The sequence below is a fragment of the Phyllostomus discolor genome, chromosome 1 (genome assembly GCF_004126475.2).
Source record: "Phyllostomus discolor isolate MPI-MPIP mPhyDis1 chromosome 1, mPhyDis1.pri.v3, whole genome shotgun sequence".
Taxonomy (NCBI): domain Eukaryota; kingdom Metazoa; phylum Chordata; class Mammalia; order Chiroptera; family Phyllostomidae; genus Phyllostomus; species Phyllostomus discolor.
Genome location: NC_040903.2, coordinates 114,535,398 through 114,560,945, shown reverse-complemented (window position 1 = coordinate 114,560,945; position 25,548 = coordinate 114,535,398). Strand labels below are relative to the sequence as shown.

The 25,548-nt window shown below is 44.7% G+C and overlaps 1 protein-coding gene across 4 annotated transcripts in view; it reads left to right on the top strand.

Annotated features, from left to right (window-relative positions):
* The window catches only part of ARID3B (AT-rich interaction domain 3B), a 51,771-nt gene that overhangs the window by 15,395 nt on the left and 10,828 nt on the right, over window positions 1-25,548 (top strand). For all 4 annotated transcript variants that reach the window (XM_028507952.2, XM_036027934.1, XM_036027926.1 and 1 more), the window contains exons 3-4: window positions 15,713-15,784; window positions 15,990-16,062. In XM_028507952.2, the coding sequence (XP_028363753.1) occupies window positions 15,713-15,784; window positions 15,990-16,062 (145 nt within the window). The remainder of the gene's footprint in view (window positions 1-15,712; window positions 15,785-15,989; window positions 16,063-25,548) is intronic.

The following is a 25,548-nucleotide window of genomic DNA, read 5'->3' as shown; positions in this document are numbered from 1 at the left end:
TGTTATTGGTTCAGTCTCCAGCTGGGGTACGCACAAGAGGCAATGGATTGATGTTTCTCTCTCACATTGATGTTTCTTTTTCTGTCTCCTTCCTTCTCTCTATAATATCAATAAGCAAGTCCTTGAGTGAGGAGAAGATTAAAAGAGAGAGAGAGAGACTATCAAATGATTTCACAGCAGAAACTTTACAGGCCAGAAAGGATTGGCAAGAAATATTTAAAGAGATGAAAAGCAGGGACCTACAACCAAGATTACTCTACCCAGTAAAGCTATCATTTAGAATGAAAAGGACATATAAAGAGCTTCCCAGATAAGGAAAAGCTAAACGAGTTCATCACCACCAAACCACTAGGACATGAAATGTTAAAGGGTCTTCTTTAAGAAGAAAAAAAGATAAAAAATATGAACAATCAAATGTCAATAAGTACATATCTATCAACAATTGAGTGTATTATATATATATATTTATTTATTTATTTATTTATTTATTTATTTATTTTAAAAAAAAAAGGCACCCTGGCTGGTGTGGTTCAGTGGATTGAGCACCAGCCTGTGAACCTAAAGGTTACTGGTTTGTTTCCTGGTCAGGACACGTGCCTGGGTTGCTGGCCAGGTCCCTGGTTGTGGGCATGTAAGAGGCAACCTATTGATATTTCTCTCAGTCATCAATGTTTCCCTCCCTTTCCTTCTCTCTAAAAATAAGTAAATCCTTTCTTTGAAAGAATAAATGAAATATTGCCCTGGCTGGTGTCGCGTAGTGGATTGAGTGCTGGCCTGCAAACCAAAAGGTCAGTAGTTCGATTCCCAGTCAGGGCACAGGCTGGGTTTCAGGCCAGGTCCCCAGTGTGGGGTACGTGAGAGGCAACCACATATTGATGTTTCTCTCCCTCTCTTTCTCCCGTCCATCCCCTCTCTAAAAGTAAATAAATAAAATCTTTTCAAAAAAGAACAAAATATTTAAAAAACAAACAACTGAACAAACACGAGAAACAGACTCATAGATACAGAGAACATTTTGACAGTTGCCAGATGGGAGGGGGCTTGGGGGTGATGGATGAAAAAGGTGAAGGGATTAGGAAGTACAAACAGGTTGTTACAGAAACGTCATGGGGATGTAAAGTACAGCATAGGGAGTGTAGTCAGTAATGTTCTAAAACATGTGTGGCGTCAGATGGGTGTGAGGTTTACTGGGATGATCACTCACTGGGGTGTGTGCCTGAAACTAATATTATATGTCAAGTATAATTGAAAGTTAAAAATTATTTAAATAAAAAAAACCACTTCCTTAGAGGCATTGTCTTTACCTTTAGTGTGTAGTGCAGGTTATATGCTGCTATTGAACATTATAGTTTTATAGTTGTGTGGTTTGTTTCTTTGATATCTGATTTCTGTACTAGATGGTAAGCTCTAAAAAGACAGGGACCATACCTGTTTTATCATTATTGTATCCCAGCACCCAGCAGAGTGATGGCAGGTAATAGACGCTAAGTATTGTATTTCTTCTCATTTCTTTTAATTTGCCCTGTTTTTCATGTAAGTGGCACAATTTTGTTTATTTTTTAAAAATAGACTTTATTTTCTAGAGCATTTTTAGGTCCCTAGCAAAGTTGAGCAGAAGGTACAGTGATGTCCCATATACTCTGTGCCCGAATTTATGCATAGCCTGCCTCACTAGCAGATCCCCCCACCAAAGTGATGCGTTTGTTACAACTGATAGACCTATATTGACATATTATCACCCAAAGTCCATAATTTTCATTAGGGTTCACTGTTGGTGTTGTATGTTCTTGCATTTGCAAAAGTATACTTATATATATATATATATATTTTGTTTTGAACAAAAATAGAAACTACATATTGTTTTTTAATTTTATTTTAATTGTTCAAGTACAGTTTTTTTAATTTTATTTTATTTTTACATATTGTTTTATAATTAGCTTTTTTCAGTATTATGGCAGTTCTTCCATGTGTGTTCATAAAGACCTCTTTATTAATGTTTTTATAATCATTTTCTCAAAATTACATAAGTAAGATGATAGATGCTCATGAAAACCTAAAATAATGTTACAGAACAGACCCAAGGGGGGTGTATAATATACTATTACTGAGAGGACCCCCCCACTAGGTTGGCTATGCCTGCCGCCAGAAGAAAAACATCTCTCAATGCCAGAGATTTGTGAAAAGGAAAGGAAATATTTATTTAAAAGTTATACAGACTAAAGTCCTTTAGAATACCCACAGACACACACAGTCCTTTCTTCTCCCTCTGCCCAGTCCAGGGTATCGTATCTCAGGAAAAGAAGTAGAAGTCTGTGATTCAGGCTCCCCACTCCATCAGCTGTGTCGCCGCCACGATCTCCAGTTAATCCAAAGCCATGTGGCACCTTCTTGTGGCCCACCAGGAAGAGTTCTTTCACTCCTTTTCTTCCAGGCAAAGTCTTTCCTGCTTCCTAAGCCGCGTGGCAAAAGAGAGCACCCCAAAGCCGCAGGCTTCTCCCTGCACATGGCTGCCGTGTCTGGGTTTAAATCCCAGCACCAGCCTTCCTCTGTGGCCCCATTTCCAACTCCTCCTATAGTCAGTTACACCTGCCAGCATTCCTGTATTCTTTGATAATTAGCTTTTTTATTCAGTATTATGGCAGTTCTCCCATGTGTGTTCATAAAGACCTCTTTATTAATGTTTTCATAATCATTTTTTCAAAATTACAGATGATAGATGTTCATGAAAACCTAAAATAATACATGTATACTTTAAGAAAATACTAGTGTCTTATTGCCTGCCTCTTCCCATTCCACCATTCCCACAGGAGGCCACAGCTAGGTATGAATCAGCTCCTAGGGCTGTTCCTGTATTTTACCTATGTAAGTGTGCAGTCACAGCACACGTGTGTGTGTGCAGCATAGATACAGGCTGTCTTTGTAGATGCTGGGTAACAATGCCTTTGTGCTTCTGCTTCTGTGGTAGGATAGATTATTCTAAAGGTTATATTTGCTGTATGATCATATTATGATCTTTTCATATGTTTGCCTTTTGTATTTGTTCTCTGACTTACCTGCTTTTATAGCTTTTGCCCATTTTTCTTTATTTTCATACTGTAAAAAAAAATGACGTATCCCCTCTTAACAGATTTTTAAGTGCTTAGTACACATTGTTAACTATAAGCACAATGTTGTATGGCAGCTGTCTAGAACTTTTTGATCTTTTTATTTTTTTTTTTAGAGGTAGGGGAAGGGAGGGAGAAAGATAGGGAGAGAAACATACATGTGGAAAAGATATATTGACTGGTTGCCTCTCACAAGTGCCCCTACTGGGGACCTGGCCCGCAACCCAGGCATGTACCCTGACTGGGAATCGAACTGGTGGCCTTTCGGTTCACAGGCCAGCACTCAATCTACTGAGCCACATCAGCCAGAGCAAACTTTTTGATCTTGCATGACTGAAATTTATATCCATTGAACAGCAACTCCTCCCATCCTCCTTCTCCTGGTCTCTGGCATCCACCTTGTACTTTCTGTTTCAGTGAGTTTAACTGCTCTAGGTACTTCATGTAAGTGGAATCATGTATTTGTCTATGACTGGCTTAGTTTAATTTATTTACACTTATTTAACTTTTTGTATAAATATTTACATTATTTAACATAAGATCCTCCAGGTTAGTCAGTGTTATCACATGTTGCAGGATATCCTTCTTTTTAAAAAAAATATTTTATTTATTTATTTTTAGAGAGGGAAGGGAGGGAAAGAGAGAGAGAGAGAGAGAGAAACATCAATGTGCGGTTGCTGGGGGTCATGGTCTGCAACCCAGGCATGTACCCTGACTGGGAATTGAACCTGAGACACTTTGGTTCGCAGCCCGTGGTCAATCCACTGAGCTATGCCAGCCAGGGTGATAATCCTTCTTTTTAATGACTGAATAATATTCCATATTTTGTATATACACCATTTTATTTATTTATTCTCTCATCAGTGGACACTTAGATTGATTCCATATCTTGGTAATTGTGAGCAATGCTACAGTGAACATAGGAGTGCAGCTCTCTCTTCAAGACCCTAATTTCAGTTCTTTTGGATAAGTATCTAGAAGTAGGATTGCTGGGTCATATGGTAGTGCTATTTTTGACTTTTTCAGAAACCTCCATACTGTTCTTCATGTCAGCTGCACCATTTTACATTCCCACCAACAAGGCACAAGGATTTCAGTTTTTTCACAACCTTTCCAACACTCATTTTCTGTTTTTGTTTGTTTAAATTACATTATTTTTAAATTGTTTGTTCTTTAATGGCCACCCTAACACAAATGAAACAATATCTCATTGTAGTTTTCATTTGCATTTCCCTGATGATAGTGATATTGAGCATCTTTTCATATCCATGTTGGCTGTTTATATGTTTTCTTTTAAGAAATGTCTATCATGTATTTTGCCCATTTTTAAATTAAGGTATTTTTTTGCTGTTAAATAATAGGAGTTCCTTATATCTTTTGGAATTAATTCCTTGCCAGATACATGATTTGCAAATATTTTCTCCTGTTCTTTAGGCTGCCTTTTCACTCTTGGCTGTGCAGAACCCTTCTGGTTTGTCCCATTTGTCTACATTTGTTGCCTTAGATTTTAGTGTCATACCCGAGAAATCATTGCCAAGACCAACATCACAAAGTTTTCACCCTATGTTTTCTTTAAGAAGCTTTACAGTTCCATGTCTTATGTTTAAATCTTAAATCCATTTGGAGTTGATTTTTACATGTGGTGCAAGATAAGGACCCAGTCATTCTTTTGCACATGGTTATCAAGTTTTACCAATACCATTTGTTGAACAGATTATCCTTTCTTCATTGTGTACTCTTGATACTGTACCAAAGATCAGTTGGCTGTCTGTGGGTTAATATGTTTTATTGATTATGCTATTACAGTTGTCCCATTCTTTCTCCCCTCTACCCTGCATCCCTCTCCCACCAGCATCTACCCCCCTTAGTTCATGTCCATAGGTCGTACGTATAGTTTGTTAGCGCCTCCATTTCATATACTATTCTTAAACTCCTTCTATTTTCTTTCTCAGTCTATTTTGTTATCCACTATTTAGCTTTTTTTAATTCACCAATTTTGATATTTTTTAAAAGATTTTAAGCCCTGGCTGGCGTAGCTCAGTGGATTGAGCTCGGGCTGGGAACCAAAGTGTCCCAGGTTCGATTCCCAGCCAGGGTACATTCCTAGGTTGCAGGCCATAACCCCCAGCAACCACACATTGATGTTTCTCTCTGTCTCTCTGTCTCTCTGTCTCTCTCTCTCCCTCCCTTCCCTCTCTAAAAATAAATAAATAAAATCTAAAAAAAAAAAAAAAAGATTTTATTTTTAGAGAGTAGGGAGGAAAAGGGGGGAGCATCATTGTGCAGCAGCCTCTCCAGTGCCCCCCGCCTGTGCAACCCAGGCATGTGCGCCAACTGTGAATCGAACCAGCAATCCTTGGTTCACAAGCCCATGCTCAATCCACTGAGCTACACCAACTAGGCCCATTTGGTCTTCTTATTCCCTGTACCTTTCCCCCCCATTCTCTCCCCACTGATGACCCTCCATGTGATCTCCATTTCTGTGATTCTGTTCCTGTTCTAGTTGTTTGCTTATTTCATTTTTGTTTTTGTTTTTGTTTTTAGGTTCAATTGTTGGTGGTTTGTTAGTTGTTGTTTTACTGTTCATATTTGTGAGCTTCTTTTTCTTAGATAAGTCCCTTGAACATTTCATATAAAGGCTGGGTAATGATGAACTCCTTTAACTTGACCTTATCTGGGAAGCACTTTATCTGCCCTTCCATCCTAAGTGAAAGCTTTGCTGGATAGATTAATTTTGGATGTAGGTCCTTGCCTTTCATAACTTGGAATACTTCTTTCCAGCCCCTTCTTGCCTGCAACGTTTCTTTTGAGAAGTCAGCTGATAGTCTTATGGGAACTCCTTTGTAGGTAGCTCTCTCCTTTCCTCTTGCTTCTTTTAAGATTCTCTCTTTGTGTTTAATCTTGGGTAACTTAATGAAGATGTGCCTTGGTGTGTTCATCTTGGGTCCAACCTCTTTGGGACTCTCTGAGCTTCCTGGACTTCCTGGAAGTCTATTTCCTTTGCCAGACTGGGGAAGTTTTACCTCATTATTTGTTCAAATAAGTTTTCAATTTCTGGCTCTTCCTCTTCTCCTTCTGGCACCCCTATGATTCAGATGTTGGAATGTTTAAAGTTGTCCCTGGGGTTCCTAAGCTTCTCCTCATTATTTTGAATTCATTTCTTCATTCCGTTCTGATTGAATGTTTATTTCTTCCTTCTGCTCCATCTGTTGCCTTGAGTCCTGGTTTCCTTCCCCTCGCTGTTGGTTCCCTGTACATTTTTCTTTGTTTCACTTTGTATAGCCTTCACTTCTTCCTTTATTTGTGTTTGTACTCAGCTCATTTCCGTGAGCATCACGATTACCAGTGATTTGAACTCTGCACCTGATTAGCTATCTCCGTGTTGCTTAGTTCTTTCTCCGGAGTTTTTATCTTTTCTTTCATTTGGGCCATATTTCTTTGTCTTGGTGCACCTGTTATATTGTGAGGGGTGGAGCCTTAGGTATTGGCCAGGGTGGGGCAATGTACTTTGCTGCATTGTGGTGCTGTACGTTGGGGAGGGATTGGAGAGGGTCAGAAGAGGGAACAGTGACACTTGCTCAGCTCTCACTCCGCCTTCAGTCACTTCCCTCACTTCTCACAAGCAAACTGGCCCCTTCTGGTGCTGATTCCCAGATGGGAGGGCTTGTGTATGTCCTAGGACCCTGTGTTCCCATCCAACAGACTCTCCTGGGAGACTGGGAGTTTCTCCCACCACCACAACCCCCACAGAATTTTACACCCAGAGGTTTTGAGGCTTCATTTCCCTGTGCTGGAACCCTGGGTTGCATGGTCTGTCTTGCTCCCCAGGTGTCCCTCCCAATTCATCTGTATGTGAATGTGGGACCTCCTGATCCAGCGCCCACCACCTCACCCTTCCTGGTTCGCCAGCTGCTGTGCTGCACACATATGTCCTCCTGCCCCACCTACCAGTCTGGATGAATGGTTCTTCTTTAAATCCTTGGTTGCTAGATGTCGTACAGATAGATTTTTTGGCTGTTCTGGTTGGGGTTTTTTTGTTGTTTTTAAATTGTTATCCTTTTGATTGTGTGAGAAAGCAAAAGCGTATCTACCTATGCTTCCATCTTGGCTGGAAGCCTGCAGTTTTCCTCTTATCTATCCTCGTGAACCTTGAAATTAAACTGCTGTCTTTACAAAGTGGTTTATATTTCATTCTAGATCCCTTTTATGGATTTGTAGTTTATTCAAGGCCATCATCTTTTAATCATGTGATTCCCTGCCCCTCCCCCTATCCCAGCCCAATTCATCACTTAGCCTGCCTGTGGTGACTGTCCTCAGTTTATTTCTCTGGTTTGTTCTTTAGGCCCTGACATTCATTGAGCCCCTCTACCATCTGCTAGGCCCTGTGCCAGGTGCACCAGCTTTGCAGAAGAGTAAGTTGCTATCCCTATAAGAGAGAAACTCATAGCCAAGGAGAGGTGGCAGGCAGCACAGGGACAGCTGGCATCAGAGTTGCAGTGAGTACACCATAGTACCAGCCCCTGAATGGGGATGTGGCGTTAGGGAAGTCCTGGGAGCAGCTCTCAGAATTGTAAATGGGGCTGAATTTAAAACACAAATTATAGCTGTGTCTGCCTGAAGAAACCTTCTCTGTGTAATCCCAAACTTGAAAATGAAAGAGGGATTGTTTTTCTTTATGAAATAATTCATCAGCCCTGGCTGGTGTGGCTCAGTGGCATGAGCTCCGGGCTGCAAACCCCAGAGTTGCCAGTTTGATTCCCCACCAGGGCACATGCCTGGGTTGTGGGCCAGGTCCCCAATAGTGGGTGCGAAAGGCAACCACACACTGATGTTTTCTCTCCCTCTCTTTCTCTCTCTCTTCCCCTCTGTCTAAAAATAAATAAAATCTTAAATAATTCATCATAGCAGTTTTAAAAAATCTGTTCTTCCTATACATGTAAAAGATGTGGTTTGAGCACTGGCTGGTGTGACTCAGTGGATTAAACTCTGGCCTGCGAACCGAGGGATTGCCAGTTCGGTTCCCAGTCAGGGCACATGCTTGGGTTGCAGGCCTGGTCTCCAGAGAGGGGCACGTGAGAGGCAACCACACACTAATGTTTCTCTCGGTCTCTTCCCCCCTTTCCCTCTGTCTAAAAAATAATAATAAGTAAATAAATAACAAAAATAGATATGATTTAAGAAAAAGAAGTCTTATGAAACTTTTCTGAAGCATTGACTTTGGGCAAGTTTCCTAACCTCTTCATCTTAGTTTCCCCTCTTGTGAGATGCATTGTGTCTCCATAGTCTCTCTAGCTCTGACTTACTAAGCCCTGTGGGTGAATGTATGTCAGCGACCATTGTGAAGTCAAGTGGTTGGTAGCTCACGGGGTGGAATGAGCAGTGCTGTCAACTCAAGTTCTGCACAGAAAGGGAGCTGGGACTTCCTCTGTGGCTCTCACTCTCAGACTTGGACTTGACAGGGCTAGTTCATTCACTGTTGGACGTAGAGTTGGCCCTCATTACCAACATTGCATTTTAGTTTTTCTTCCTCCTTTTATAGGAACACCCCATTTCTGGGCAGTGTTCTTGATTATTGCCTGGAGTGATTGTGTGCCTAGATGGGAAGGTAGGTAGCAATGCGCCCTCCCTAACCTATCCTCCTTTCTATTGCTTAATCAGAAAAGGCCCCTTAGCTCTTTTTCTAAGCCACCTAGTTTGAGTTGATCTTTGTTGCTAGTAAGAGGTAGGGAGGCACTTTCTGGTTCATGCTAAAGTTACCTGACAGCGGAAGGTGTACATCTGATAATTATAACTCTGGTGCCTCCAAGGCCCGAGCCATTTAGCTAAGAGCAGTAATCCTGATCTTATCAGGAAGTTTTTGTAGTCCAACAGTGTTGCTTATAACAGTACCTGTTTTACTTCCTGGGAGTCCCCTCTGCATTTAGGATTGATTGTCCTATAATCTTGCCTGTTATCCCTTTAGAGCAAAGCTGTTTTTCCTTCTTCCTGGCAAGATCTGGGAATTAGACTTTAATAAAACAGCATCATTAACCCAGCCAGTGGTGGAACAGTCCCAGATGTGGTAGAGCCATGGGTCTAGCCAGAGGGAAGGTAGTTTGTGCATTATTTAAATAACAACAACAACAGCAGCAACAGAATATTTAGCCCAAATACTTTAGTTACATTTGGTATTTCAAAGTAATTCATGGGTATCCATTAGCTTGGGATCCGCCCCTTGAAGTCTAGAGATTTTGCTAAACACAACCTTAAGGTTCAGGTCCTAGGAACTTGCCAAGATCCTTGACCCTGGGGTTCAGAATTTATTAGATTATAGAGCATAGAAAGAAATGAGAAACATTGCTGTTCTGTGTTTTCAGAGAACACTATAAAAGTTGTCAGTGTGTGATGGCGTGCGAATGACAGGAGATTTTCTTCAGGGTTTCAGAATATGGGGAGCTCAAGTGGAGAGTTGGTTGCTTAGCCTGTGCATTTTAAACCTGAGGAAAGGGTTAACTCTTGCCCTGAGGAGGAGTGAGGAATGGGAACTAAAATTGCTTTGGACATCCGAACTGTGCTTTAATAAGATGTTCCAGGTGGCCAAGGAATAATCCTAAAATAGCCTAGATACTTAATTGCTTTTAAAGTCTGGCGCTGCTGTCTCTGGGGAGGTACAGCTCTAAGGAATGCAGTGCTGGCTCCTAAGATCTTAGAGGTGTGGTCTGGTAGGCATTTTCCCCCCTAAATCCTAGTAAAAAGAAAGGCCCAGGGCTGCCTTCTTGGGTCAGGAGACCCTGGTTAAATTTCTCCTCATGGAAGGTTGGCAGTAAGCCTTTGGCTCCTGCTGTTGCCATCTGGCAGAACCTGGCTTTCTCTAAGGCTGTGGGATGGCTCTTGTCACTCACCTGCCACACTCCCGCCCATCCAGAGGCAGCGGTCTACTTTCATCAGTGCCCAAAGATTTCCTTCTTGCTTGATCCCCTCCCTGCTCAGTGCCTCTCCATTTCCATCAGAACATACCTTTCTCGTGATAGGATTCAGATTCATCCTTCTTCTTCTCTTTCATGCCCTCAGTCCAGATCTGTCTGATTCTCTGACTTGGCTGCACCTTAAGAGTCATTTCTCCCTGGTTCTGCCCCCACCCCCACTGCCCACCCAGATTCTCAGTGTGGGCTGCTGACAGCCAGCCAGCCCCAGTGCTGGCTTTCCCTCTGAAACCTTCAATATTGTTTACAAAACTAATATATAGACATTGTAAATTATTACTGAGGGGCACTAAAATATTTTTTTAAATCAAGAGTCATATGCTCTGTTACTTGAAAGACTAAATATTGTGAAGATGTCAGTTTGCTAAAATTATTCAATAATTTCAGTGCAATCCAAATTTTCATTGTAAGAGGGGGGAGCAAGTGATGGGTCTGGACAGATGATTCAAAAGTAACTCTAGAAAAAAATAAACAATTATGTTTTAATGGTCTCTCTCCATTAAACTGCCAGCTTCACAAGGTCAGAGGCTGTTGTCTGTGTTCTTTTTCCCTCAGACCCTTTCACAGCATCTAGTGTACCCTAGAGTGTCAAATGTTGTACACGAATGAATATAATGAAAAGTGAAATTTCCTCATGATCTCAATCCATTAGGTGTCTATATACATTTGTACATGTATATTATATTTTTCCAACAAAAATGGGCCATTAAAATCATCTGAAATGCTGATACAGCATTTGTTTCGCTGTTCAGAAAATATCCACAGCCTCCCAACTGTTCCCAGTTCAGAGTTTAAATTTCCTCCTGGTATTTGAGGCATCTCACAGCCTGTTTTCCCCTTAACTATTCAGACTTGCATCCTCCCTGCCAAAACAGACCTTGTTTATCCTCCACTCCATGCTCACTTAAACTGTAAATCCCAACCCCCTCAACCCTTTCTTCTGGGCCAGCTCTGTCCCCACCTCTGATCCTGCCCCCTGCCCCCACCTCCTGGGCACTTTGTGTTTTGGTACTTGTTGCCTTGCTCTGTTTAATGCTCTGTGTGTTCTGCTTGTTTTTCCAACTATGTGAAAATGGCTTTTTTTTTTTTTTCCTTCCTCAGCAGCTTGTGCAATGCTGTATCTGGGATGGTTTCTCAGGAAAACTGTTGAATGAATTTGTTACAGGATCTTCACATCTCAGGGTAGAAAAATCCCCTAGAGGCCCTCTTGTCCAGCCCTAGTTCATGTTGGACTCCGCGTGGTGACATCCCTGGCAGTGGTCATCTAGGGGCAGGAAGCTGCCCACCTCCGAAGAAGGCCCCCTCCATTACTGGGCAGTTCTGGTTGTTACAAAAGTTCTTATTTGACTTGAAATCTTCCTGATAGCTTCTGCCCGTTAACTCTAGTTCTGCCTTCTGGGGCTTAGAGAAAAAACAAAAACACCCGCCTGCTTCCTCTCCCACGAGACAGCCTTTTAGATTTCCAAAGATGGTGGATCCATTCTTCTCTGTGTTTTCATCTTCCAGGGTTGAGGTGTTGAGGAAGCACTAATTTTAACTTTGGTAACAGTTTAATCTCTTGATTCATTATTTTTGAAGGCCTTTTATGTGCATGTCACAGTGCTAGGTGCCATATTCTTCTGGCCCCCGTACAGGTTAACCATTTCTCTCTCTCCCCTCTCCCCTCTCCCCTCTCCCTCCCTCCAAACTTCAAGGGCCCTTCTTTTGTTGTACTTGTTTCCTGAGTCAGTTTCTTCTACAACATACTTTTTCTATCTCTGTGACTTTCTCCATAAATTTTGATTGATAGATATCCACCCACCTCTACATTGTAGAATTAAGTAAGAAAATACTTTGTTAAGCTTCTGGCCCCAGTCCTTGCTACACAGAAGATGTATAAACACGTTTCCTGTTCCCTTTTGCTCCCTTTTCTCCTTCCCCCAACCTTCTGTCACTACCACTTTTGAGGGATTTAAAGGCAAAATGCTCTGTGGCTTGTTGGGGAAAATGAGCTGAATATGGATATAGTAGCCAAAGCTTGACTTGGGTATTTGGGGACAAACTATCATTTTCCACTGAGCTCCTAGTGAGATCAAAGCTGGTAAGAGCTTTCTCAAGTAGCAGAGGCCTAGACAATTATAAGTGACAGTAAGCGACCACTGTGGCTGCTGTTGCCTCCCACGCACATTCTGGGCTATGGAACACTGCCCGCTGTCCACAGGCTGCCAGAGGCTGTTCCCCTGGCCGTTAGACTTGCATGCAGTGACTCTTAAACTGAAAGTCTTTTCTTGGGGACTCCTCTTGATCCCTAAACTGTTGAGCTGGCTTTTGGGGCTTTTTTCTCATACTCACCTCCTGTTCCCTGCTTTCCTTCACTGTAAGTTCTCAGCGTGCTTAGCATCCAAGAAAAAAATCATTTCTAGGCTGATAAGTTTCCAGCAGTTACACCCATACCCTGTGGATAGGCCAGGAAACCTGCTACCCACCCACTTGGATAGTATAAGTGAAGCTTTCTTTTGCAGCAGTTGGTCAGAGTTAAGAACCAAGGGAAAAACTACTGAAGTCTGTAATCCTCCCAGTGAAAGGAGGAGGGAGAGCAGAACTGTGGGGTTGGAGCCCCCATGGGGGAGCCCATCCCTGTCTTTCAGCAGATGTGTCAATGCTTTCTCTATGCTGGGGGCTGGGACTCCCCTAACAGGATGTTTACAGAAGGGGGACAGCAGCAGGGGCACAAGCAAGGGAAACCCAAGTGCCACAGCCCAGAGGAGAAAGGTGTTAACTCTGCCTGGTGGGCAGAGGTGGAGGCTTTATGGAGGAGACAGCATTCCAGGTGGGCAGGGTTCAGGAATTACTCTTACCTCAGCCGGAATACCCTGTGAAGCAGGGTTGAAGTTGAACTGCCCCAGTGCAGAGAGTAATGCGAAGAGCGTGGACATTCCACCGTAAGCCCCAGCTGAATATTTCAAATTAAGTAATGGACTGTCCCTTCGTTGGAACTGATCAACAGGGAACACCTCTCTCTTTGGCCACTGTTTTCCCTGCGTTTCTTTAAATAGTAACTGACCTTCCTATGTGTGGAGTGGGTCAAAAGTGGGGTTGCTCAAAGAATTTAGTGTCCTGTTTCTGTCCCTTTCCTCCCGGCAGGTCTCCTTGTCTTCTCGGGGCATTGAGGTAGGGACATTTCAGACTGAAAATCCCGTCACTAAGAAGATTTTTAAGCTGGATCAAGTAAAGGGGTCATGCCAACCTCCTGCTCTTATCCTACAAGGCACCCTTCCGTGTTCCTGGAGCCCAGAGCTGTCACACTTGGGTGTTTATCATCACACATAGGCATGCAGTGGTTGTGCTGGCCTGTCAGCTTTTACACCCCTCTCCTGCTGTGGGAAACCCTGTCTGAGATTCTAGGTTGTAGATTCTGTGCTCTCCACCTGAAGTTAAATAGTTCTGAGTGAGCATTCAGAGTGCTGGAAGGTACTATAATGATCAGAAACCGGTGTTTTCATCTTTCCTGGTGATAGAGAATCCTGTGAGGAACCAGCTTCAGATCGTCAGCTAGAGAATTGGGAATTCAGCGGGCACAGTAAACAGCTGACATAACAGAAGCAGCAGTGATCCCCCATTAAATAAATGTCTTTCAGCCAATACGAGCTCCCAGGATAATTGACTTTCCAGCAGGAATTACTGGCTCAAACTAAATCACTGGGCATTAGGGAAGCCTGCTGCATCCTTTGATAGGGGCCCTCTGACTGTCTGGTTTTGCTGACCTGACAGGCATAATTCATCTTGATATTCATTGTCCAAGTTGCCACCAGATGACACCAGATTTCTGTTGACTGTAATTACAACGTGGGGGTGAGTTTGGCTTTTTTATTTTTTGTTAAAAGTGCTTCACCTACTGGGTTATTGGCTCCCCTGAAGGTGCTGCAGACAGATATCTACAGTGTCTGCCTGGGGAGATGTTGAGCGCGTAGACAGCACTTACTGAGCACTTCCTCACATACATCTTTTACTCGGTCAGCAGGGAAACAGTCTGATGTAGCCTGTTCCATTTCAGCTGACAGGATGCCACTTCTTGGTTATGCTTACCGCCCAGTGTGCTAGACTGCTGCCGTCAGAAAGTGGGGTTACATCTTTAAGTCCACTTGGAGTAAGGGAAGCAAAAGGGTGACCTCCAGATATAACCGATTCAACCTCCTGCTTTCAGGCAAGCTTCATTACAGGCAGAGGAGGGAGAAAGGACAGTTAGACCGGGCTTCCATTTTATTGGCCTGGTCTCACAGCAAGATCCTTGTATAGTCCAAGGAATGTCTTCCCAAGAAACTTTGCCCCCCATTCCAAAATGCCCCTCCTCAACCTCTTACACACCCCAGCCAGCTGGGTGGCAGGTGCCTGTGTGTGTGCGCATGTGTGTGAGTGCGTGAGCCTGTGGTCCTGGAGAAGAGATGGAGGTGACGGGCTCACTGCGTCCAGTCCCATCCACTGGGTCAGGGGCAAACAGCAGACTTTTCATGTGATGTTTTATACACCCCACTAGCAGAGGGTGGTTTTCACTCTCCTGTATGGTCCATGTGTTTGTATGTATTTTGAAGACGTGCTCAATTGGCTCAAATAGCCAGTTAATTCCTTTTAACAATGATTGTAGCTCATCAAGCATTCACTGGGGCCTAATAACTGCCAGACAGTACACTGTGTGCTGGAGGCACAGAGATGGATAATATACTTTTGCTGTCAGGGACCTTACAATACAGATAATTCCAAAATAATATATTAAATTCTAAGCTCAATATGTACAGAGATTGCTTCTGGTGTACTTAGCCCAGCCGGAAGTGAAGAGGAGCCCTGTGGAAAATGCTGCCTGATTGGAGGAATAAGAGCTACCCAACTGAATCAGGCTAGGAGGCAGATTCTAAGAACATAAACAAAGGCATACTTATATTTACTCCCTCCTCCATTCAGTTGAATGGTGGTGGTTTCACTTAATCAATCAAATCACTATTTTCTCTGATGAAAATGAACTTCAGTCTAGTGGCACAGAGTCTCTTCTACCTTGGGAATAATCTCAGGCACTAGGGATCCTTATATCATTAGGGAGTTCTGAGTGCTCAACTTGGGGCTTCTAGTGGTGTGGCTAGGCTGAGAGGCTGCAACTTCGGGATCTGTGTCCTGCTTCTTCCTTTGATCCTTCAACCCCACCTAGAGTGTTGCATGAAAAGGCAAGCTAGCTATCTTCACAACACACCATATGATATGCAAACATACCGTAAAATACACAAACATAGCCCATACAGAACTTGCTGACAAGTGGCACATCTCAGAGTGGTGGCTTCCTGAAGGTCCGCGAAAGGCGAGCGGGCTCTCGGAAAATTGGGCCTTTGTGTCCTCCTCTGACAAGACTCTCAGGCAAAGGTAACACCCGCCCTCCAGCAAACGGAGATGGTTCTTCCACCTGACTCCCTCTCATTTTGGAACCAAAATTGAAAGAAAAGAACGAAACAGAAAAAGAAAAAAGAAGCTATCCCTATGAGGGCAGCAAAGATAGTGACCTGAGCATCTTGTATAGTATAACCCAGAATAGCAGCATCACTAATGCTCTTCAGCCCCCCTGAGTGCCTTGTTCTCTAACACTCTCTCACTCCCTCCTGAACTCTCTACTTTGTTCCCCTTTAGAATGGTGGCTTGGCTTGGAGTGATGATGCAGATGGAGGCCGAGGAAGAGAGATCTCTCGAGACTTTGCCAAGGTCTGTAATATTTCCTTTGTGATAACAAAAGGGGCGGTTCTGAGTGGGTCGTTGTATCTGATCCCCAAGGAATAGGACAGGAGTGGCCTTTGAGGCACATTTGTAGTCAGTCATTCAGATGGTTGTGTATCTCTGGTGTAAGACTTCCTGCATAAGATGGATTTTTTCATTGTGTTTTTCCCCCCTGGGGGCATTGGGATTACAGCTGTATGAACTGGATGGTGATCCGGAAAGGAAAGAGTTCCTGGATGACCTCTTCATCTTTATGCAGAAGAGGGGTGAGTGTGCGTTATTTCAATTCTCTGACTGTTTATTGAGTGCCTACTGTGTGTGCTTCACACTTGGGCGTAACTCCCCCCACACAGAGTGCCAGAGTCTTAGCCCAGGAAGACGAGAGGCATTACTGCTGAATGGTTATGAATTTAGCCGAATAATTGAACCAGATTGAAGAGGATAGAGAGGGCCTTGGCAGAAAATGAATGGACCGATTATTCAGATTTGGTCTTGCTTTTTTTTGTCATTCTTCTTCTGATTCACTGGTCTCGGGAGTCATTTCAAATTTAAGCACATTTTTTTCTTAGCCTTATAGCTTCCCTGGATATCACTCAGGCCGGAATGTGGGGCTTCCTGTTGCTGTATCTAGCCCTAGAGAGACTGAGAAAGGCCATTGAAAGGGGGCCCTTCAGTATTTGTTGGGAGGTTCAGAAATAACCTATGATAAATCTTTTTTTCATGGCTCTTTGATTTTTGCATTCACTGGCTTGGTGGGGACATTTCTGCAGTTTAACTGTAGGTGTGTGGGTATTTGCTTTATAATGTACCTTCCTACTCCTCTCTTCCTCTCCTTTTAAGCTCCCTCACTCGCCCCCAACCATCTCACTTTGTGAGATGGGACCGGGTTGTAACAGTCTTGAGCCCAGTGACAACCTCCTGGCTTTATAGCCTTTCATAGCAATGGGTTCACCAGGAGGGCCAGCTCTCAGTAAGCATGGCCAGAGCCCTGGGCTCCCAGGAGAAGGTCCTCCACAATCTGTGAGGCTCCGCCTTTGTCACCCTCAGGACAAAGCCTTAGGAGAGCTTTGTTCCCATCAGCCTCTTCCCCAGGATATATATTGGGTTGGCCAAAAATTTCTTTTGGTTTCTTTCTATATGATGGCTCTAGTAGCGCTTAGTTGTCTTTAACAGGGCACTTCATTTGAAACAATTTTGTTAGGCTATATTATGACAATTGACATATCAGCCTGCATTTTTTTTTAAATTACCAAAATTGGTGAATTTTTGTGTAGCCATTTTAATATTGAAGATGGAAGAAAAATACACAACGTTTTTGGCATATTAAGCTTTATTTCAAGAAAGGTAAAAACACAACTGAAATGCAGAAAAGAATTGTACAGTGTATAGAGAAGGTGTGTGACTGATCGAAAGTGTCAAACGTGGTTTTCGAAGTTCCGTGCTGGAGATTTCTCACTGGACAGTGCTCCACCATTGGGTCGACCCGCTAAAGTTGACAGCGATAGAGAACAATCACTGTCCTACCACGCGGGAGATGGCCGACATACTCAAAATAATCCAAATTAATAAAGTTAGTGGTGAAAATGAAGAATGTATCTTTTATTTTATGGGAAAAACTACAAGAACTTGTTGGCCAACCCCAGACACCCCTTGGCTTCTGTATCAGCCCCTTCCCTGAGATTTGACGGTGTGGGGCTCCCCGTAGCCACAGCCGGGATCTGATGGCAGCCCCAGCTGCTAAAGACTCTGTGTGAACTCCTCTCCCTCCCCTCTCATCCTCTATCTCTCCCCCTCTTTCCTCTTCTTTTACCTTCCAAAGCCAAACTGCCTTCTTAGTAGCGTGCCTATTACATGCCCATTACTTACTCTGTCATTTTTTTGCTCACAAAAGGCAGTCACATGTTTTTGAGGTTCTATGTCCCACCCCATCTTCAAGCGTGTCAAAGCAGTCGAAGCAGCCCCCATTAGTTTACTTCTTGAGCTGTAGTCTAGAGCTGCCTGTGTTGGTGAAAAACAAGACTATAATCCCAAAGGGTAATGTGACTAGCAGCAGTGAAATATGCCTTGGTTGCACTGAGAAGGAGAAATCCACTCAATACTTCGGTCTCCCCTCTTATTACCATTTAATTATTCAGCAGCTCCACCAGCCCAGCTGGTGCAGACCAGGAGCTGCTGTCATCTCAGGGGGCTGCTGAAGCAATGTAAATTTAATCAGCGCTGGAGCTGCTACTGCTTTATTTTTCACTGGATTGCTTTTTTCCTTTCCCAAAAGGATTTTTAAAGGAAAGTGGATGTTATATCAGCCTGGCCAAGAGTGAAGATTTGTAATTACTTCTTTTTCTTTTCTTTTTTTTTTTTAATTCACTTGTGGGGAGAGAGAAACATCAATGTGCGGTTGCTGGGGGTTATGGCCTGCAACCCAAGCATGTACCCTGGCTGGGAATCGAACCTGCGACACTTTGGTTCGCAGCCCGCGCTCATGTAATTGTTTCTTTAGTACAGTATGTCCCCGCTAGATTAGGAGCTCTTTGAGGATAGCCACTTTGTCACTTCTTTGTGTCCCACTGCTAACTCAGGGCCAGACACGTTGGTGCTCAGGCCATAACTGGAGGTCAGCATTAGAAAGCGATGAGTACCAAGTCTCCTGGTACTCTGCAGCGCGAGGGCTGCCAGACTGCCATCTGGTATATTTCTGGGTGAACCCAAAGCAGGAGTAAGTGATTCCCTTTGATTGTGTCAGTTCAGGTCCTGAGGAATCCTTCTTCCTGTCTTCAGCACTGATGTATTTCAGTATTTGCTGGCACCACCAATAAAGGGAACTGACTGAGTTGGTTTTGCTACTTGTTAAGTATTATTAACGGTTTCTCAGCCTTAGCATATGACTTCAGGGACTGGCTAATTCTTTGTTGTGGGTATACCCTCCTCCAGTTGTGGTAACAAAAAATATCTCCAGATCCTATAAATTTCCCTGGGGTCAAAGTTGCCCCTGCTGAGAGCCACTGCCATAGACGGTGGAAAAGAGGGTAAAGATCTAAAATTTCCTCAGCAGAGAAACTCTTTATGGAAACCAACTTATTTCCACTCAGGTAGCAGTATCTGAGGGCAGTGAGGTGTGTCTCAGGCTGTACTGCAAGAGCCCCTTCTGTGGCTGAATGCCAAAGGCAAGGGTGCTGGGCCCCCTGGGCTGGAGTGTAAGGCAGGCCTCGGAGAGGAGCTGAGCCCCAGTGTACTGGGGTCATGGGAGTGAAGGGAGCCATGCAGATGGGAGGCAGAACTGCAAGGGCATGCATGGCCCAGACAGCTGGAAGAACCCTTCTCTGAGTCCTGGGTGAGTCAGTTGTCACCAGACTGAAAAACACATTTGGCCAAAAAGTTAGCATTCCTATCTGTGGACACTGTAGTTACTGAAGTTAAAGTGCTGGGAGTGTCACCAAAGCTGGGACTTCAGGACACTTGATGTGGCGAGTGTGTGTGAAGCTGGGCTAGAGGAGGGAGACTAAGGCAGGAGGACAGTGTGGAGGTTGTTTCCTTAAATTCAGTGATCTCCCTGGCAAACTCGTGTCTGATGATCTTCAGCAGGAGGGGCTCGATACAGCTGAATTCAAGTGGGCAGTTCAAGAGGAGTAGGAGCAAAATGCACTTTCGGTGTGAAGCTTGCTATATTTGCTCTTCACAGAATGGTGAAACCAAGGGCCCTAGATATTTGTGACTTACTTGCCATTCCCAATTTGGAGTGTCTGAGGTACTCAGAAGCCAGATCTTGTTAGCTGTGTTCAAGGAAAAGTCTTAGAGGCCTTGGCAGTTGGTCAGCAACAGGCAGCAGGTCATCCTCCATAGCTAATATAAGGAGTAAGTGGTGGATTTCACAGGAGCTATTGGAAACAGCATGAGTTTGAAAGTCCTGGTGACACCCAGCTGGGCTGTGAGTGAGGCTGGCAGCTTTGACACAGCCAGCCACACCCCAGAGGAAGTGGACAGGGCTCCCAGGGAGGCAGAACCCAGGAGGCTTTCCCAGAGACTGTAGGTGATGAGCCTGCTCTTCAGCAGGAGGGGCCTGCTACAGCTACTGCTTTGTGCTGGCTCTTTGCTTGTTAGCATTTGGGTCAGTGACTGTAGCAGATGGGCCTGTCAGCTCGCAGCACCTGGGTGTCTAGGCCAGACCAGTGTGACTTGCACCCTGGTGACCCTTTCCCCACCGTCAGAGCAACCTGCCTTAGAAGGAGCCTCAGAGAAGGCCTAGGCAGCACCCAGTTGGGCTCACTGTCTTCCACCTGCGTCAGGAAAGGGCCATGAGACGTGTGGCAGGGGAAAGAGCTTCACACTGATAAGTGTAAAGCTAGGGTAACATGCCACCCTTCCCCGCGATCCTGAGCAAATCCTTCCCTTTCTGGGGGGCCACAGTTTGTTGATCTATAAAATGAGAGCATTTAGTGAGAATTAATCTGGAAGTTTCTTTCAAGCTCTGTGTTCTGTATTACATGTTTTTGATTGTATCTGTTGAGCTACCAACAGAGAAGAGCCACCTTGATGACTAAAAAAAGGAAAAAAGCTTTATAAAGCGATTTTCTATCAAAATAGCTGTATAGCCCTGGCTGGTGTGGCTCAGTTAGTTAGAGCATCATCCCGCAAAGTGAAAGGTTGTAGGTTTAATGCCCGGTCTGGGCATGTGCGAGAAGTGACTGGGCAGTGCTTCTCTCTCACTTTCATGTCCTCTCCCTCTCTCTCCCCCTCCGTACCCCTCCCTCTCCCTCCCTCTGAAGTCGATAAGCATGTCCTTGAGTGAGGATTAAAAAATTGTGTAAAAATTAGACCAAGGATCCCCAAGACCAAATGCTTCTCCCCTTTTCTTGCTGACTGTTTCCTCTTTTGCTGAGTGAAGCACAGTTGAATTAAACAATTTGCCATGATTCTGTTCCCCCAAATGTTTCTCTAGAATGATTGTTTAGATTCCAGGTACTCTATTTTGCTCACCTTTTGCTGCATGCATATGCGCATGTAAAATACAAGGGGGGACCCCCCCCAAAAACTGGAATTATCTTCTGGAGGGTGGGCCCCTTGTAGTACAGGCTTCCCCCACTAGGTGAGTGTTCAGGAACCCATCTGTATCAGTGCACCAGCTGGTGTTATTGTGAGAGGCTTTGTTTGGCATCAGTGAATTTTTGGGAAGATTCTTTGAGTACGTTTGCCCATTTCATGATGGGTGATTTATGAGCACACCTGCCCACACTGCGCTGAGTGTTCATCAGTTTTTGACCAAAAACAGCATGACCCTATGCACCACCCTCCCTAGTCACCATTTTTGTTACATTGGATGACAGAAGTTTTCAAAGGGAAATGCTTTGCTGATATGGAAGAAGTCAAACAAAAAAGAGCAGAAGCACTAAAAAGCATCAAGATCAATGAGTTCAAAACCTGTTTTGAGCCCTGACTGGTGCGGTTCAGTGGATTGAGTACAGGCTGCAAACCAAAGGGTCGCCAATTCAATTCCCAGTCAGGGCACATGCCTGGGTTGCGGGCCAGGTCCCCAGTGAGGGCCACGTGAGAGGCGACCACACATTGACAATGTTTCTCTCCCTTTCTTTCTCCCTCTCTTCCCCTCTCTCTTCAAAAAAAATTAAAAAAAAAAAAAAAACCTGTTTTGAGCAGTGGGAAACAAGTCTCGGTACGTTTATTGCACCAAATGGAGTGTACTTTGAAGGTAACTGATGTTTAAACATGTAAGAATAAATACACAATTTTTTATAGATAAGTACAGGTTTTTTTCGGGTCCCCCCAGTAGACGTTTCTTTGCCAAAAATAAAGTCAGTTGCAGATAAAACTTTGTGGCTGATTGAACTCACTGTGGGTGGTTTCTGAGATGGCATTCCCTGGTGGATTTTCCAGGAGGAAATCTGAGTGGGAGGGCCTAATTTGGAAGTTTGATAAGGAAACGCTTATAAACAATTCCATTTTTCCTTCATCAGTAAGGAAGAAAAGTCTGTTCTCTGGTACCCTAGGCAATGAAACAGAAGTGTGGTCTCGTCCTGTGGTCTGCCGGAAGAGGAGGAGGACAATAGTTTTACTGTTGTTTTCATTACGATCATCCCAAGCACTTTACAGAACCCTTTCAACCTGCTGTCTGACCTCCTGCTCTCCACAGCTTCAGCTCTCAGGGTAGAGAGAGCAAAGGTTATCAGTTAGCCGTGACAAATCAGTCCGCAGGTTAAGTGACTTACCTGAGGCCACAGCACAGATTTTTAGCACTTGGTTTCCTAACTGCCAGCCCAGTGCTCTTTCCCTCTCTGAGCTGCCTTCCTGAAACTTGGTCCCTAGCACGAGCAGCACTGTCACTCCCTGTGGGGGCAATGGATAAGCCTTCTTTCTCTGGCCTTCTGAAGCCCTGCTGAGAATGCTGGTCTGTCTCCATAGGCCGCTATCTGGTGGGGTCTGATAGCATCTAGCTGATTAACACAGAGTCGAGTTCTTTGTGCAAGGCATTTCTCTCAGGGAAGGGCAGATTCACGGGGCACAAAGGCTGCCATCTGTCAAGGCAGGAAGGCACTGAGGTGAGGGGCACAGGAGACGGCAGGATTGTGCACACACCTGGAGCACCCACACGCAAGGCCATCCTCTCCAACCTGCGTCCCAGCTGGGCACAACAGGCCGGGGAACCGCTTGGTCATGAGGAAAAGTTTTGTACAGACCTCACCTGGAGAGCTGCCCTCCCTCCTCCACCAATTCCGTCCAAGGCTGCAAACTGACCTTGGCTTTTCCAAATGAACGGTAGGCTCTGTTTTTTGCGTGTATATACAAAGAGTTTACTGTGGGAAAAGGGCTTGGTTTGCCTCAAAATGGAATTTGAGGGTTTTCCTTCTGTTGTGTGTGTACTTATCTATCCACCTTGGGCAGGGAAATGTTCATGACATACATTGCTTTGCCTTTTGATGGAGGCAGTTTCTCAGGTATTCTGTGTATCTTGCCGTGAATAGTCTGTGCTGTGGACACTCTTCCTAATAAAATAAAATATATTGTGTCTGTCAGATGAAATAGGCTTTGTGGCTTCATTTTCTAACTTCATCCCCGAATGGAAGTCCAAAATGCAAATCTTTGTTTAAGGGTTAGCCCTTTGTCTGAGGCCTGATCTTTTTCTCTGTCTGGGTGATCCAACTACTGTTGATACACTGACTTCTTTTTTCTACATTTAATGGTCAGGTAATATCCTGTAACTACCCAGCTATTCATGATAGTGGAAAGGGATCCTGATGTTTCGAAAGCATGACTGATTTGCATAGCCCATTTTTTAAATTAAATTCAGCTTCTTCCCCTTCAAAATCTTTTATTGGTACTTCTAGCACTTGGTAAAATTGGGTTGATAGTTTTGCCTCCTTTGTTCCAAGGTGAGGTAATGTTTCGTAATTTGTCCAAGGGTTGGTATCGGGAAAGTTTGAAAGATTGGCTCACTTACACTGTGGGAAAGTCTGCTGGGTCATGAGAGGCTAGTGGCGTAGATGGCAGTGGAAGCTCAGACAGCTGTACGCTGCCTGGGCCGCAAGCCCGGGGGTTGCGCCTCTTCCCTGCCAGCCTTCCACTCTGTCTCCTGGGGACACCAGCCAAGTCTGTTGATCAGCAACAGACAAAGGAGAAGAGACCTGGCAGCCCTTCTAACTCTTTGGCCAAGTTCTCTGGACATAGTTTCTAAAGAAGGAGACAGCACAGTCATAAGTAAAATTTTATTATCTCCCGTAGTAGAATACAGCATTACACGTACTGCTGAACTTCCCCTGAGGCAATTAATGTAAGCTACGGTATCAATAAAGGTAGTAAGTTTCAAATTAGCCTCCCGGGTTGTGGTACCTCCAGAACTTCCAAGTATTGCAGGTGGGAATATAAATGGCATAACTTTGGAATCTGTTTTGTGGTATTCACTAAAGCTAAACATATGCTCTCCCTATCACTCAGCAGTTCTGCACCTAAGTGTACCCCTGACAGAAACGAGTGCTTACATCACCAAAAGACACATGCAAGAATATTCATTCTGGCCAAATACTGGAAAGGCCTCAAACACACATCAGTAGTGAAATGGATATATAAAGGGCGAGTCATCATATTGCTGGTGGGATGCCACACAGCAGAGATGACTCTCACAGACCGACTGTTGAGCAAAAGAAGCCAGACGCAAGAATATACACTACATGATTCCATTATTTAAGGTTATAGAAAATCAGCTGTGCAGTACATGTCAGGATGTAGTTACCTTCTGGGTGGGCTGCAGGGACAGTGGCTACTTGGTTGGGAATGTCTCCTGGGGGACTGGGACTGCTCTGTGTTTCATCTGAGGAGTGGTCGCACGCGTGTACGCAGAAGTACACTCGAGCTGTATGCACAAGATGCGTGCACTTATACTGTATGTCAGACCCACTTGGTGGGAAATCAGAACGGAGGGTTAGGGTACCCATCAGTCCATTTGTAGGGCATTTGTGCACCCCGGCCTCTGTGCAGTGTTGCAGAATGGTCAGCTTCACGCTGTGTGCCAGACACTGCTGCTCAGTTCATGGAGGCAGGTGTTTTCTACTAAAACTAATCGGGGAATGAACATTCATTTCTCTGCTTGTTCCTGGGGAGCAGGACTAGAGCAGGGAAAGAATTAATATGCAGAGGGACTGACAAAAGCCTGCCTGCCTGTCTGCCTGTGTATCTTTCCCGCTTAACCTGGGTCTTAACTCTTCCAGGCTCCCCGTATGGCCTCCCAGTGTTATTGACGGGCTATGGAAATGATTAATGATGTTTTTCAAAGCCAGGAAAAAGCTGCGAGAGTCCTTAGCAGGGCTAGCCACACCCTGGGCCCGGGCCCAGGCCCTTACTCCTGACCAGTGGGCAGGAAAGCAACTGCCGTGTGACTCTGCCTGGGCTCCCTCCTTTCTGATTGCTTCTGGTCTTCATTGGAAAGTACCCCTTCTCTTCTGGGGAGGAAGTGACCCTCCCTCAGCATTCCCACCCTACCCCATCTTTGCTGTGTCAGAGAAGGCCATCTCCTTACCTCTCCCCAGCTCTGTCTTCATAGTCTGAGTGGCAGGAAGGAGAGGCAGCCAGGTGCCAGGGAACCGTGTGTGTTTGGCTCACCTGCATGGAAGCTCCTGATCACAGCTTTGGCCTGCGGGTGCCAGTACCCCACCACCAAGAGTTAAAAGCCCAGGAGCCCCATAGCTTCCCTGGGTACAGGCCCTCATAAAAGCTTTTCCACTTAGCCTCTGGGCTGCTTTAGTCTCCCTGGCTGAAATCTGATAAGAGGCCTCTTTGTTGGGACTGTCAGTCTCCTTTATTGAGGAGGGAGCCAGAGAGCAGCGGCATTTCTTGGGGTTGGGATAGATAAGACCCTGGGTTCCTGTCAGAGGAAGCATGATTAATTACCCTCAGTCCTGGCTCCTGCTTTGATTCAGTGACTGACAGTTCTCAGGCTTCCCTGGCAGGTGCTCACACCCCTCTGAGAGGCTAGATGGGGCTGAGATTCAGCCTTTTGCAAGGCCAACACTAGTGACCTGCAAGGGGCTCTCTGCGTGGCTGTCTGCCTCTTTCCTGGTTCCAAACAAGTGGCTCTTGCATCTGTTGTGTACAAAAGCCTGTCCCTCTCAGGTAAACAGCCTCTTTAGTTATAATAAGGTGCAGTCCAGCCCAGAGAGCAGTCCAGAGACCAACCCTTCCCTTCAAGGCCTTGAGCTTAACAGATAGTCCTAAGCCACTCAGAACCCTGCACAGAAGATCCCAGACCCTCTATC